The following is a 13,877-nucleotide window of genomic DNA, read 5'->3' as shown; positions in this document are numbered from 1 at the left end:
GAAGCGTAGGAGCTGTAGACACCTGGGATGGCACTGGGGAAACGGAGGAAAGCACAGGAGCTTCAATACTAGCTGTAACAGTCTGTCCAGATGTTCCTTGGGAGGTTAACGATTGGTAACATTGAAGTAACAGCTGTTGGCGAGCATCCTGTTGCTCCACCCGACTGACCAGATGCTGCAGCATCTCTTTAGCAGTAGGTTCCGTATCTGGGTCTGTCATGGCCTGATCTTACTGTCACGGGCACTAGGAGTCTTTACCCAGGGATCACCAGGTGATAGGCTTACCAGAGCAGTATAGGTGGTAATATGGTACTCTGGTAGCAGGGTGATCACGGAACAGGAAATAGCAGATGATGAGATGCTCAGGAAAGTCTATGACTAGCAGCACTGGCAATATGGAGGTAGTAATACACGAGGAACTGTATGGACAAAGGACACGTGAAGGTAGTCAGTGGTCTGCGGTAGCAAGTTGTACCACTGCTATAGTGAGGAGGAATGTCCAACAGAAACGAGGAGGTGATGAGAGTCAGCGGTCTGCGGATAGCAAGTTGTACCGCTGTCTGAGTGAAGGAATGGAATCCAAGTGGAGGTATCCGGGGAGTCAGTGGTCTGCGTTAGCAAGTTGTACCACTGCTATGTGAGAGGATACTGGAACAGGTGAAACTGTAAACAGGGGTCAGTGGTCTGCCACTAGCAAGTTGTACCACTGAATATATATGTGAGGAGGTGCACGGGGAGAGACTGCAACACAATATATACACGGGCACCTTGACTTTGAACCACAGTGATATGCACAATATAAATGTATAGATGACTGAACAATACTGCCAATATAGAAAGTCTCTTGAAGTAGTCCAGCATAAGATAACACAGTCAATGATGGCAATAGACTCAGCGGATAGCACACTCCAGAGGAGAACCAACACAGTCCAGCAAGGTATGCAATACACAGCACAGTCAATGAGAAGTATGCATACCGTGGTTCAGGAGGCAGTCAGACAGGAGTGCAGAGATACCTGAACGGCAGGAGGCCGGCAGGATGCGAAGTCCCTGGATGGGTGAAGCGGTGGTCTAGTAGGTGCAGCGCACGGGTAGGTAGACCAGCAGGGAACACAGGAAAGCGTGGAGAGCGGATCAGCAGTAGATGGATGAGTAGTGCTGAGGAGTAGCAGCAGCGGGTCTCTGCGGGAACACGGAGGTAGCCAATAGCAACCAGCAGGTGCAGTAACGATGGGACACGGGAGAGCAGAGTTGAACAGGCACTGTTGATCACGGAGAATAGCGGGTAGCAATAGTGGAGGCAGACTCAAGGAAACACGGGAGCGTTGACAAGGACTGAAGACTGAAGCGCACAGAGGCAGCGGATAGGAATCAGCCAAACAGTCACGATGAAACACAGACGGGTTGCAGGTTGAAGACTGTAGTGCACGGAGGCAGCGGATAGGAATCAGCTAGCAGTCACGATGATGAAACACAGACGAGTTGCAGGTTGAAGGCTGTAGTGCACGGAGGCAGCGGATAGGAATCAGCTAAACAGTCACGATGAAACACAGACGGGTTGCAGGTTGAAGACTGTAGTGCACGGAGGCAGCGGATAGGAATCAGCTCACAGTCACGATGATACAGTAGATGGTAGAAGTGGTATGGGAACCACAGTAGCAGAAGTGGTTTGGAAACCACAGAGGTAGAAGTGGTTTGGAAACCACAGGAATCAGCAGGGCTGAATAAACAAGGAAACACAGGAACACCTTCAGAGACTCATGGGGAATGAGACTCCAAGATCAGGCAATGTGGTGATGACCACAGGTGCTTAATATAGGGAGGTTGCCTGATCTGCCAATTAAGTTAAAGGAACATACACTGGAGGTATAGAAAGGGCTGCGCATGCGCAGTCCCTCAGGATGGAGGACGGCCACGGTTCCTAAATGTCCGGGAAGAAGCACTCACAGTCCGGTGAGTGACAGTCTTTCACTTCTGAAAAGTTCAGTGTTCTTCAGATAATTCGCACCATAAAAGTTACGTCCTAAAGTTTATACCATGTGCCTACTGTCAAAATGAGGATTATTTATACAGACTTTTGTGTTATCTGTAAGATCCACAACAATTTTTATTTTATAAATAACCCGGCAGTCTGTTGTTTCATTATAAGACTTGATAAAATTACAAGCGCATAAAGGCATACTTACCAGCAGATATTAAATTATCTTTTTTTCTAATTGGAGTTTTGCCTTCAGTTGCTACTTCCACCATTCATAAATAGTCATCATTCATTATGTTATTCAGCCCTCCTGCCTCAAGTGGAAGATTCTAAGCCCTATGTAGAAGGTATTTCAAATACAACATTCATTCATTCAAACATCCGAAGTTTTATGATTATCGAGGGTAATTGAGGAAAAACATAACGGCAGAAACGCATTTCGCTGGGGCACCGGTTTAACAAGGCAAAAGGGTCTTGATTCATTAAATACTACATACCTTGTGCCAAGTAATAATTGTCAATCAATCAATAACGTGTAGTCTGTCTCTTTAGCTTAAAAGCACGTCTGAAGAGGGACGTTGTCAGACCCAATGATCTCATGGCGTTCTTTAAACAACCTGTAGCCGCAAGCAGAAATGCAATTCGAGCAGCTGACTATATGGAGCTCACTCTACAGCTTATAACTGAGAAGGTGAAACAGATCAACCCAAGCTCCTTCAATATCTCAGGTATCAATAAATAAATAATAAAAACTAAAAACAAAATGCAAGATAACTGCCCTCTAGTGACAGAAAACTCCCTATGTGGCTGTTATTCTACATCTCCCAGAAGCCTAGTGAACCAAAGGGAGTGAGGGAGGAGAGTGTGAGAGAGAGAGAGAGAGAGATGGGAGGGAGGAGAGTGTGAGACAGAGAGAGAGAGAGAAGGGAGGAAGGGGAGAGAGAGAGAGAGAAGGGAGGAAGGAGAGAGAGAGAGAGAGAGAGAAGGGAGGAAGGAGAGAGAGAGAGAGAGAAGGGAGGAAGGAGAGAGAGAAAGAGAGAGAGAGAGAGGGGAGGAAGGAGAGAGAGAGAGAGAGAGAGAGAGAAGGGAGGAGGGAGAGAGAGAGAGAGAGAAGGGAGGAAGGAGAGAGAGAGAAGGGAGGAAGGAGAGAGAGAGAGAGAGGGGGGAGGAAGGAGAGAGAGAGAGAGAGAGAGAGAGAGAGGGAGAGAGAGAGAGAGAGAGAGAGAATGGAGGAAGGAGAGAGAGAGAGAAGGGAGGAAGGAGAAAGAGAGAGAGAGAGAAGGGAGGAAGGAGAGAGAGAGAGAAGGGAGGAAGGAGAGAAAGAGAGAGAAGGGAGGAAGGAGAGAGAGAGAGAGGAAGGAGAGAGAGAGAGAGAGAGGAAGGAGAGAGAGAGAGAGAGAAGGGAGGAAGGAGAGAGAGAGAGAAGGGAGGAAGGAGAGAGAGAGAGAGAGAGAAGGGAGGAAGGAGAGAGAGAGAGAGAAAGGAGAGAGAGAGAAAGGAGAGAGAGAGAGAGAGAGAGAAGGGAGGAAGGAGAGAGAGAGAGAGAAGGGAGGAAGGAGAGAGAGAGAGAGAAGGGAGGAAGGAGAGAGAGAGAGAAAGGAGAGAGAGAGAGAGAGAGAGAGAGAGAGAGAGAGAGAGAGAGAGAATATTAAGGCATAAAACAGTATTAGGCATAATTTGAACAGTATGCTGTGGAAATGATAAAGATATTTTGTTTGTTAGGTTACACTTATGTTTTTTTCATTTTCACATTTATCTTAATTTTCCATGTTGCAGTATGAGACTAAGTAGCATTTCTTATACATATATGTTGTTCCTTAGATATACTCACCAACGAACAGAAGCAAATTATTTCAAAACTAAGTGGTTGTGCCTATCAGTACCTACCAAAAATTTGTGATACTTCACCCTACCGCAGCATCACTGGAGAATGCAACAATAGGTAAGAAAACACACAATGGGGGTAAATGACAGAAGTGTCGGAGAAAAAGGATTGCCAAATGAAAGCCATCAGGCTGCTTAATGCTTAGAAGTGAACACTTCGAAAGAATTCCTTTTAGTAACTTTTTATATGGTATGGTTTACTTTTTCAATAATGACAAAACCCTGTATAACATTATATATATATATATATATATATATATATATATATATATATATATATATATACACATAAGAAAATTCCAAAAAAAGAGTTGACCGTATAGTTCAGTGGAAAGTCAGGGCAACGCACACATTTTTTTTATCCGCAACACGTTTACATTATTATATTTTGGTATCTGAACGTTCCATTTTGCTACAGCATCATAATAATGTTGGCTTTATGTGACAAAGCAGTTGTAAAATCTGCACAATACTTTTATTAATTTTATATATAATACACACCCTAATTTCAATTGTTCTCATTCTCTGGTGATATACTACCACTGCTACAGTTAATGGTTGTTCAAATATATATTTCACAGAAAAAAACCTATCCTTGGTGCGTCCAATACAGGCTATTTGCGTGTACTCAACCCAGAATATGAAGATGGTGTCTCACTTCCACGGGGCTGGACTCAGAGCCTTCCCATCAATGGGTTCACTCTACCCTTGGTAATAATTAGTAAGATGTTGTGCCATGTTAGCCAATAATAGAAAAAAAATGAATTGAGACTTTTCCACAACAAAAGTTGTAATTGTTCAATGCTTCCAATGTTGAGCTTCTAAGATTCTCCACGTAAACTTTTTTTTATCCGCTCCAATCGGGAAAAAAATAATAATTTGGATGAAATAAGCCTGTGTTTAATTAGCAATTATTCACAGCTCTAATTTTACCTTTGTATTTGTAATCATGTAAATATATAGAAAATAATGTATAAGAATTATACATTTATTATACTTATATTAGACTTTACTTAGCTTTTATGATGGTTCTAGTAAGTCCATTGCAAAGCTCACCATTCACTACATTTGACTTCTCTTTCCCATAACACCTTCTGTTAATTTTGTTAGGGTGTCATGAACCTCTTACAATACACTATCTTGGTACTAATGATCCATATAACTGAATGATGTTGAAATGATAGTGTTAAAATGTAACTGGCTAGGAAAAAAATACTGCAAATTGGAAATGCTGCTATACAGAGTGGAGACCTTTTAACGTTTTCCTCTCTGAATTACTTATCCTAAAGGAAACATTGTTTAGGTCAGTGGCGTATCTACAGCCACTGCAGGGACTGTGGTCCCTACAGGGTTCAGCAAATCCAGGTTAACTCTCCTGAGGCCTCGACTCTGCTCTTGCTCAGAAAAGCAAAGTAGGGCCTCTTCTGTGCATGTACAGGGCCGGCTGCCACTCCATGGGCAATGTCACCCACAAATGCTAAAAGGAGCACGTCAGTGGCCTCGGTAGTGTATACAGGCACGGCTCCGCCCTCCTTCACATTTTGCTGTGTAGACTGCTGATGCCATGTTCCACCCCTGAGAGCATGGCCTAGTTGCAAGGTATATGTGACATCAATGTGTGCAGGTGTGAAAGGACTGATATCGGGCAGACGCAACCACCTGAGATTGCTTATAGCCTGCATACAGGGAAATCCTTGTCTAGGATATATATTTCCCCATGCTAGCTACAATTAAGCAAATATTTTTGTTAGATTGCAGCCCCTTAAACATTACAGTCATGGCCAAAAGTTGTGAGAATAAAACAAATATTATTTTTCACAAAAAAACTGCTGAATCAGTTTTTATGATGGCAATTTGCATATACTCCAGAATGTCATGAAGAGTGATCAGATGAATTACAATTAATTTCAAAGTCCCTCTTTGCCATAGCAATTACCTTTATCCCAAAAACAACATTTCCATTGCATATCTGCCCTGCCACAAAAGGACCAGCTGACATCAGGTCAGTGATTCTCTCGTTAACACAGGTAAGAGTGTTGACGAGGACAAGGCTGGAGATCATTCTGTCATGCTGATTGAATTAGAATAACAGACTGGAAGCTATAAAAGGAGGGTGGTACTTGAAATCATTGTTCTTCCTCTGTTAACCATGGTTATCTGCAAGGAAACATGTGCAGTCATCATTTCTTTGCACAAAAAGGGCTTCACAAGCAAGTATATTGCTGCTAGTAAGATTGCATCTAAATCAACCATTTATCGGATCATCAACATCTTCAAGGAGAGAGGTTCAATAGTTGTGAAGAAGGCTTCAGGGTGCCCAAGAACATCCAGCAAGCATCAGGTCCGTCTCCTGAAGTTGATTTAGCTGCGGGATCGGGGCACCACCAGTGCAGAGCTTGCTCAGGAATGGCAGCAGGCAGGTGTGAGTACATCTGCACTCCCAGTGAGGCGAAGACTTTTGGAGGATGGCCTTTTGTCAAGAAGGCAAGCAAAAAAGCCACTTCTCTCCAGGAAAAACATTAGGGACAGACTGATATTCTGCAACAGGTACAGGGATTGGACTGCTGAGGACTGAGGTAAAGTCATTTTCTCTGATAAATTCCCTTTCAGATTGTTTGGGGTATCAAAAAAAATGCTTGTCCGGAGAAGGAAAGGTGAGTGCTACCATTAGTCCTGTGTCATGCCAATAGTAAAGCATCTTGAGACCATTTGCTTTTCTGACCCAAATTTCGGGAGTCTTCCGGACATTCCGGGAGAGTTGGCAAGTATGTGTTCAATCAGCCCAGTAACTGATTGCTGATTTGAAAAAAATGATGTATTATGGGGAAGATTATAAAAATATGAATGCCATTTATTCATTTTAAATTGAGAAGCCCCTTTGAATTTAAAACTAGATCCCCACAATCTGGTATGTTGACATGTTATTTTATGTAGAGGATAAAGTGTTCTTGTTGCCTACACACAGTGGAGGCGGCCATTTTGTAAGGCTAAATCCTATCATTTCACTAGGAACCAGTGGCATAAATGAGAATTTGTAGATGGTATTATTTTTGTTTATACTGAGATTAATTTTTTTTAACAGCTCAGTTACACAACTGTAATGTCTTTATCTGACATATTTACTAGGCACGTGCAGTGTCCAATGAAATCGTAAGCTTTCCTACTGAGAAGCTGACACTGGATGCTGATAGGTCACTCATGTTCATGCATTGGGGTCAGTGGCTGGATCACGATACCGACCTTTCTCCTGACACCCCATCAAGATCAAGTTTCTTTGACGGCACGGACTGTGAAACCAGCTGTGCCCGGAGCTACCCCTGTTTTCCATTGATGGTAAGAATTTTTTGTCACAAATGAATTCACTGGTTATTGTATCAAATAATTTATAATTAAAGAGTTAAATAGAAAATAAATTAATTTATCATATATCTTGATGTTATTATCTTGAGTGATGAGACAAGAACAGTTACTAATTGGTCATTCTGAGGGTATATTTAGTGCAAAATGTTTTGCATTAGCAAAGCTTCTGAAATGTCTAAAACAAAACTGCTAAAATCATAGAATATTAGTCCATAAAATGTGTTTCAATTTTTCTTTCTGGTAGCATGTGCATAAAAAAAGTTATAGGATTATATCATCATCACCATCTATTTATATAGCGCCACTAATTGCGCAGCGCAGTAGAGAACTCACTCACATCAGTCCCTGCCCTCATTGGAGCTTACAGTCTAAATTCCCTAACATACATTTATACATACATAGACAGAGAGAGAGAGAGGCTAGGGTCAATTTAATAGCAGCCAATTAATTCACTAGTATGTTTGTGGAGAGAAACCAGAGCACCAGGGGCGGATTGGGAACTTAAAGTGGTCCTGGAAAAAATTATTGAAGTGGCCTCATGTGGGCGGGGCCAACTTACATGTAGGTGGGGCCAACACAAAAGTAGGCGGGATTTAGAACTTGGAATTTGGTTGGGGAAACATTTAGGAAAACCTAGATATGATGGCTTAATACACAGTGGGTCATTTCTAAAGCAATGCAGGAAAAAAGCTGTAGCCCCCTCACATATAGTTTTGACAGATATAGCCCCCACACATATAGTTTTGACAGATATAGCCCCCACACATATAGTTTTCACAGATATAGCCCCCTCACATATAGTTTTCACAGATATAGCCCCCTTATATATAGTTTTCACAGATATAGCCTCCTCACATATAGTTTTCACAGATATAGCCCCCTCACATATAGTTTTCACAGATATACTCCTCCTCACATATAGTTTTCCAAGATATAGCCCCCACACATATAGTTTTGACAGATATAGCCCTCACACATATAGTTTTGACAGATATAGCCTCCTCACATATAGTTTTCACAGATATAGCCTCCTCACATATAGTTTTCACAGATATAGCCCCCTAACATATAGTTTTCACAGATGTAGCCCCTTCACATATAGTTTTCACAGATATAGCCCCCTCACATATAGTTTTCACAGATATAGCCTCCTCACATATAGTTTTCACAGATATAGCCCCCTCACATATAGTTTTCCAAGATATAGCCCCCTCACATATAGTTTTCACAGATATAGCCCCCTCACATATAGTTTTCCAAGATATAGCCCCCTCACATATAGTTTTCACAGATATAGCCCCCTCACATATAGTTTTCACAGATATAGCCTCCTCACATATAGTTTTCCAAGATATAGCCCCCTCACATATAGTTTTCACAGATATAGCCCCCACACATATAGTTTTCCAAGATATAGCCCCCTCACATATAGTTTTCACAGATATAGCCCCCTCACATATAGTTTTCACAGATATAGCCCCCTCACATATATTTTTCACAGATATAGCCCCCTCACATATATTTTTCACAGATATAGCCTCCTCACATATAGTTTTCACAGATATAGCCCTCTCACATATAGTTTTCACAGATATAGCCTCCTCACATATAGTTTTCACAGATATAGCCTCCTCACATAGTTTTCACAGATATAGCCTCCTCACATATAGTTTTCATAGATATAGCCCCCTCACATATAGTTTTCCAAGATATAGCCCCCTCACATATAGTTTTCACAGATATAGCCCCCTCACATATAGTTTTCCAAGATATAGCCCCCTCACATATAGTTTTCACAGATATAGCCCCCTCACATATAGTTTTCACAGATATAGCCCCCTCACATATAGTTTTCACAGATATAGCCCCCACACATATAGTTTTCCAAGATATAGCCCCCTCACATATAGTTTTCACAGATATAGCCTCCTCACATATAGTTTTCACAGATATAGCCTCCTCACATATAGTTTTCCAAGATATTGCCCCCTCACATATAGTTTTCACAGATATAGCCTCCTCACATATATTTTTCACAGATATAGCCCCCTCACATATAGTTTTCACAGATATAGCCTCCTCACATAGTTTTCACAGATATAGCCTCCTCACATATAGTTTTCATAGATATAGCCTCCTCACATATAGTTTTCATAGATATAGCCCCCTCACATATAGTTTTCACAGATATAGCCTCCTCACATATAGTTTTCCAAGATATTGCCTCCTCACATATATTTTTCACAGATATAGCCTCCTCACATATAGTTTTCACAGATATAGCCCCCTAACATATAGTTTTCACAGATGTAGCCCCTTCACATATAGTTTTCACAGATATAGCCCCCTCACATATATTTTTCACAGATATAGCCTCCTCACATATAGTTTTCACAGATATAGCCCCCTAACATATAGTTTTCACAGATATAGCCTCCTCACATATAGTTTTCACAGTTATAGCCCCCTCACATATAGTTTTTCAAGATATAGCCTCCTCACATATAGTTTTCCCATATGTAGCCCCCTTACATATAGTTTTCCCATATGTAGCCCCCTCTCACTTACCTTAAGTATCAGGGCCGGCACGCTCTGCAGCGTTGCTCCACACACATGATCAGACAGGAAGTGAATACTTCCTGCTTCCTGTTTGATCGGTGCACAGCGCTGAAGGACCCACAGTGCTGCAGCACCAGGCAGCCTCGCGATGCGTGAGGCTGCCTGGTGCTTACCACTGACCCCCAATTTTGGGATTGTTGCCCTCCTTCCGACCGCGCTGGGTGACCCAAAAAAAAAAAAAAAAAATAGAAGGCGGCCTCGTTAGGCCAGTGGCCTACCGGGGAGCTTCCTGGTAAAGGTAATGGCCAATCCGCCCCTGCAGAGCACCCACGCAAGCATGGGGAGAACATACAAACTCCACAAAGATATAAGGTCATGGTCAGGAATCAAACTCATGACCCCAGTGCTATGAGGCAGAAGTGCTAACCACTAAGCCACCGCCCTGCCCATAAAGCAACCTCTTAATTTTTATTAATCACGATGTATCATTAGTCCCGTGACAAAAAATGAAATATACAAGGGAATTGTAAAAACTTGCTGGCAATAGCCATGAGATATGGTCAGTATGGTGGAATTGTGCAGTCCTCCTCCATTAGTGCACTCCTGGGACAAATAGCCACTGGTGATTGGGCCTGCGGAGACCACAATCCCCTTAGTTACAGCCAGAATGACTGCCATCCAGAGTTTTGTTCAACCTGTGTCCTGCCACCAAACCTCTTCCCTAAAACAGCAACATTGTGCCGAACATCACCATTGATGTGCAAGAACGACATATACAATTCAATATGATTTAATTGTGTTTGGTCTCTTATATTAAATTCCCCTAAGACAGCAAACCAGCGTGGTAGTATATCTACCTCTTAACAGTCAAACACTTGGTTTACAACACATTATATCACTTTTTAATATTTCGCTTTGACTATTTTAATACATACCAATAAAAATTATTGATTTTATATTACAGATTTGTATCACAATTCAATTATCTGTTTAAAAGAGTGCTCCGTCAGTACCATTTTCTCTTTCCTTTCTCTTTGATAGTTACCATATTGACACATGAGTACAGGAGCACCTCCCCTTATAGATTAAACTATATATAAGAAAAGAAATCAATTTAAAATACATATAAGAAAAGAAATCAATTTAAAATAAAGGGGTTTAGGAACTTGGTGCGGAGTAAAACTGGAATCATAACTCATACATATCAGATCACAAATCATAACAATTTAAATACTGACCAAACATATATGGTGAAGTACATCTTACGTTACTTATTCTTTTTTTATGTGTAGATTCCACCAAATGATCATCGGATTACTTGCAGGGGTGACTGTATCCCAATGTTTCGTTCAGCTCCAACGTGCAACTTGTTAACTCCTGTACGTAAGCAGATTAATGTCCTGACCTCATACGTTGATGGCAGTCAAGTGTACGGCAGTGACATGGCAACTGCCACGAAACTTCGGAACAACACAAACCAACTGGGCCTCTTGGCCACTAATCAGAACTTCACAGACAACGGATTCCCATTCCTGCCCTTTTATGGAAATAAGGAGGATGTATGTTTCAACACAAACAGATCAGCCGGAATCCCTTGTTTCTTGGCAGGTGCGACTTGTGCATGATTTTCTGGTGTGATTGACAAAGTTTTTATTTACGTCAGGGTCTTTCATAAAAGCTTGTCTATCTTGAACAGTGTGCGGCTTTCTGAGTTTCATCTTCAGCTTTGTGAGCATAGTCTCACACTGGGGTGAAGCACCACCCACAAGAGGCAGGGTATGATAAGAGCAGAAACTGCCTTCTCATGCCAGGGAGCACAGTTTTTTTAGAGGCCGAAAGGCAGCAGGCTAGGGCCATATACATGTCACATAACCTTTTCTGGAGATACAACATAGATACAGAAATTTGAAGTGAAGAGCACAGTAGGAAGGGTATGACATTTTTAAAATAGATCAAAACAGAAACCAGCACTTTCAATAAAAATTACATGAAGCTGATTAGGAAATTGAAGCAACTTATCAGGGCTTGAACATGAGCACGTGAAACATACAATGCATTTGTTAGGGGGGAAAAGCTGAAAAGAACAGAATTAAAGTGATGTTATTGTGAATCATTTGTTAAACCTTACGGAGGGGTGGAGTGTTCTCAACTCAGAAGGTCCCCTGATGCTAATGCATGGCACAGCTCTGCACTATGTGAATACCGCTTTGATGTTTCACACAAGCAGCGTTGTTGATGGTAATTGTACGTTTACATGAGAGGGCCACCAACAACACTACTGCTGTCTGAACCAGGCCAGTTCTTGTCAACATAGACCAGAACAGTGCTGGACCATTAGAGGCATTGGGTAACCCATAAGATAAAGGGAATGCCACACCAGAGGCAAGTAAGCGTTAATATAACTTAACATAGTGATAGACACTAAAAACAAAGTTTCTCTGTTTTATTCTACCAAAAAAAGCTTGCTGGTGAAATAGCAGTGTAGTGTAGTGATGGTTTTCATCCGTTATAGGGGATGCTCGTGCCAACGAGCAACCTGGCCTGATTGTATTCCACACACTCTTCATGCGGGAGCACAACCGTATTGCAACACAGCTGAACAACTTAAACCCAGATTGGTCTGGGGAGACGGTGTACCAAGAAACCCGCAAGATCATAGGGGGCATCTTGCAGGTGAAGTATAATGTTAATATAATGCACTTTACCTCCACTTAAAGGAGTTGCCATGTTCTTTTTTAGTGAATTGGGAAGTGAGAGCTCTGACTACTATCTCTTTAAACTGAATTCATAAATGTTAGCTGGAATCTCAAACTGAAAAGTAGAAAGGTTAGAACTACTGTAATGTACTATATGTGGATTTTTAAATATATTTGCTATGCTGGAGGTAAATTTTATTATCCAGCTGACAAGTAGATAATGAAAAATAAATAAGTAAATGCTTGTTTTTCCAATAGAAAATTGAATTGCAAATCATTGTATTACTTTTTTGTATTGTGTGGAGCTGTTTTTCGAGCTAAGCCTGCTCTTTTTTTGTATATAGAAATTAACATACAAAGAATGGCTACCCCTGATGCTGGGCAATAAGATGGCGCAAGTTCTTCCTCCATATACTTCTTACAATGAGAAAGAGGATCCAACGGTGTCCAATATCTTCACTATCGCCTTCAGAATCGGCCATACCATGGTACATCCATTAGTTTACAAATTAGCGGATGGTTACCGCCCCTTTACCCCAGAACCAACAGTCCCGCTACATATGACATTCTTTACCAGTTGGAGGTTGGTGAGAGAAGGTAACAACCTTTTTATAATCACGCTGCTTAAATATGAAATATGGTCCTGCAATATGTAGTAGTAATTCCTCATTTGGAATTTGGCCATAAATGTTATCAGACTTAACTCAACCGCACCTCACAGCAGAATTAATTCACTATCGGCTGAATCTCTGGAACAAGGCACCAGCAGAACTTACTGAACATCATCATCATCATTTATTTATCTAGCGCCAACATATTCCGTAGCGATTACACATAGAGGTCCCTAACACCGCTCTTCAATGCAGAGGGAATAAAGACTAATATATGCTCAACTTTAATTGTAAAAAAAGTCTCTTTGCGCAAACACTTTTATGTGAGACTTAATTATACGTGACGCAAATAGACTTAACTTTCAACTCTGTCAGGCCGTTAAGAGCCTTTGTACACAAAAATAGTGTCTACAAATTCAAAAAGACCCTTTAGTTGTCTAATACACTGAGTGCATTTTATCAGTGGTAAAACATCTTCCACATTTTCTAGCACATAAATAGCCATGCCTTTTAATGTTTGAGCAATACATTTTGGTTGTAACCAGACTGCTCCAAAAAAGGCCATACTCACTGCTTTAATCACGCTTGTTTAGTACTTTTATTACAATTAATTATTACATTTATCATTGTGCTGTGTATTTTTAAGTTAATAAACTCTGTAATTTTCCTTGTTTTTCTTTTATAAACAGATTTTTATTGCCTTTCATTTTTTACTTGCAATGGATGTGTTGCCATATTTAATTATGGTCACTGATATAGTCATTTAGCCTCATACTCTACGGTCTTAAT

The 13,877-nt window shown here is 41.1% G+C and overlaps 1 protein-coding gene across 1 annotated transcript in view; it reads left to right on the top strand.

The window, feature by feature from the left end:
* LOC142139306 (myeloperoxidase-like) overlaps positions 1–13,877 on the top strand; it is a 35,144-nt gene that overhangs the window by 14,112 nt on the left and 7,155 nt on the right. The window contains exons 3-9 of the mRNA XM_075196791.1: positions 2,531–2,706; positions 3,800–3,920; positions 4,444–4,573; positions 6,989–7,195; positions 11,074–11,389; positions 12,294–12,454; positions 12,822–13,074. Of these exons, the coding sequence (XP_075052892.1) occupies positions 2,531–2,706; positions 3,800–3,920; positions 4,444–4,573; positions 6,989–7,195; positions 11,074–11,389; positions 12,294–12,454; positions 12,822–13,074 (1,364 nt within the window). The remainder of the gene's footprint in view (positions 1–2,530; positions 2,707–3,799; positions 3,921–4,443; positions 4,574–6,988; positions 7,196–11,073; positions 11,390–12,293; positions 12,455–12,821; positions 13,075–13,877) is intronic.

Source organism: Mixophyes fleayi, chromosome 2 (assembly GCF_038048845.1).
Source record: "Mixophyes fleayi isolate aMixFle1 chromosome 2, aMixFle1.hap1, whole genome shotgun sequence".
Lineage (NCBI taxonomy): Eukaryota > Metazoa > Chordata > Amphibia > Anura > Limnodynastidae > Mixophyes > Mixophyes fleayi.
The sequence above is the reverse complement of the archived record's forward strand: the minus strand, read 5'-3'. Positions and strand labels throughout refer to the sequence as shown.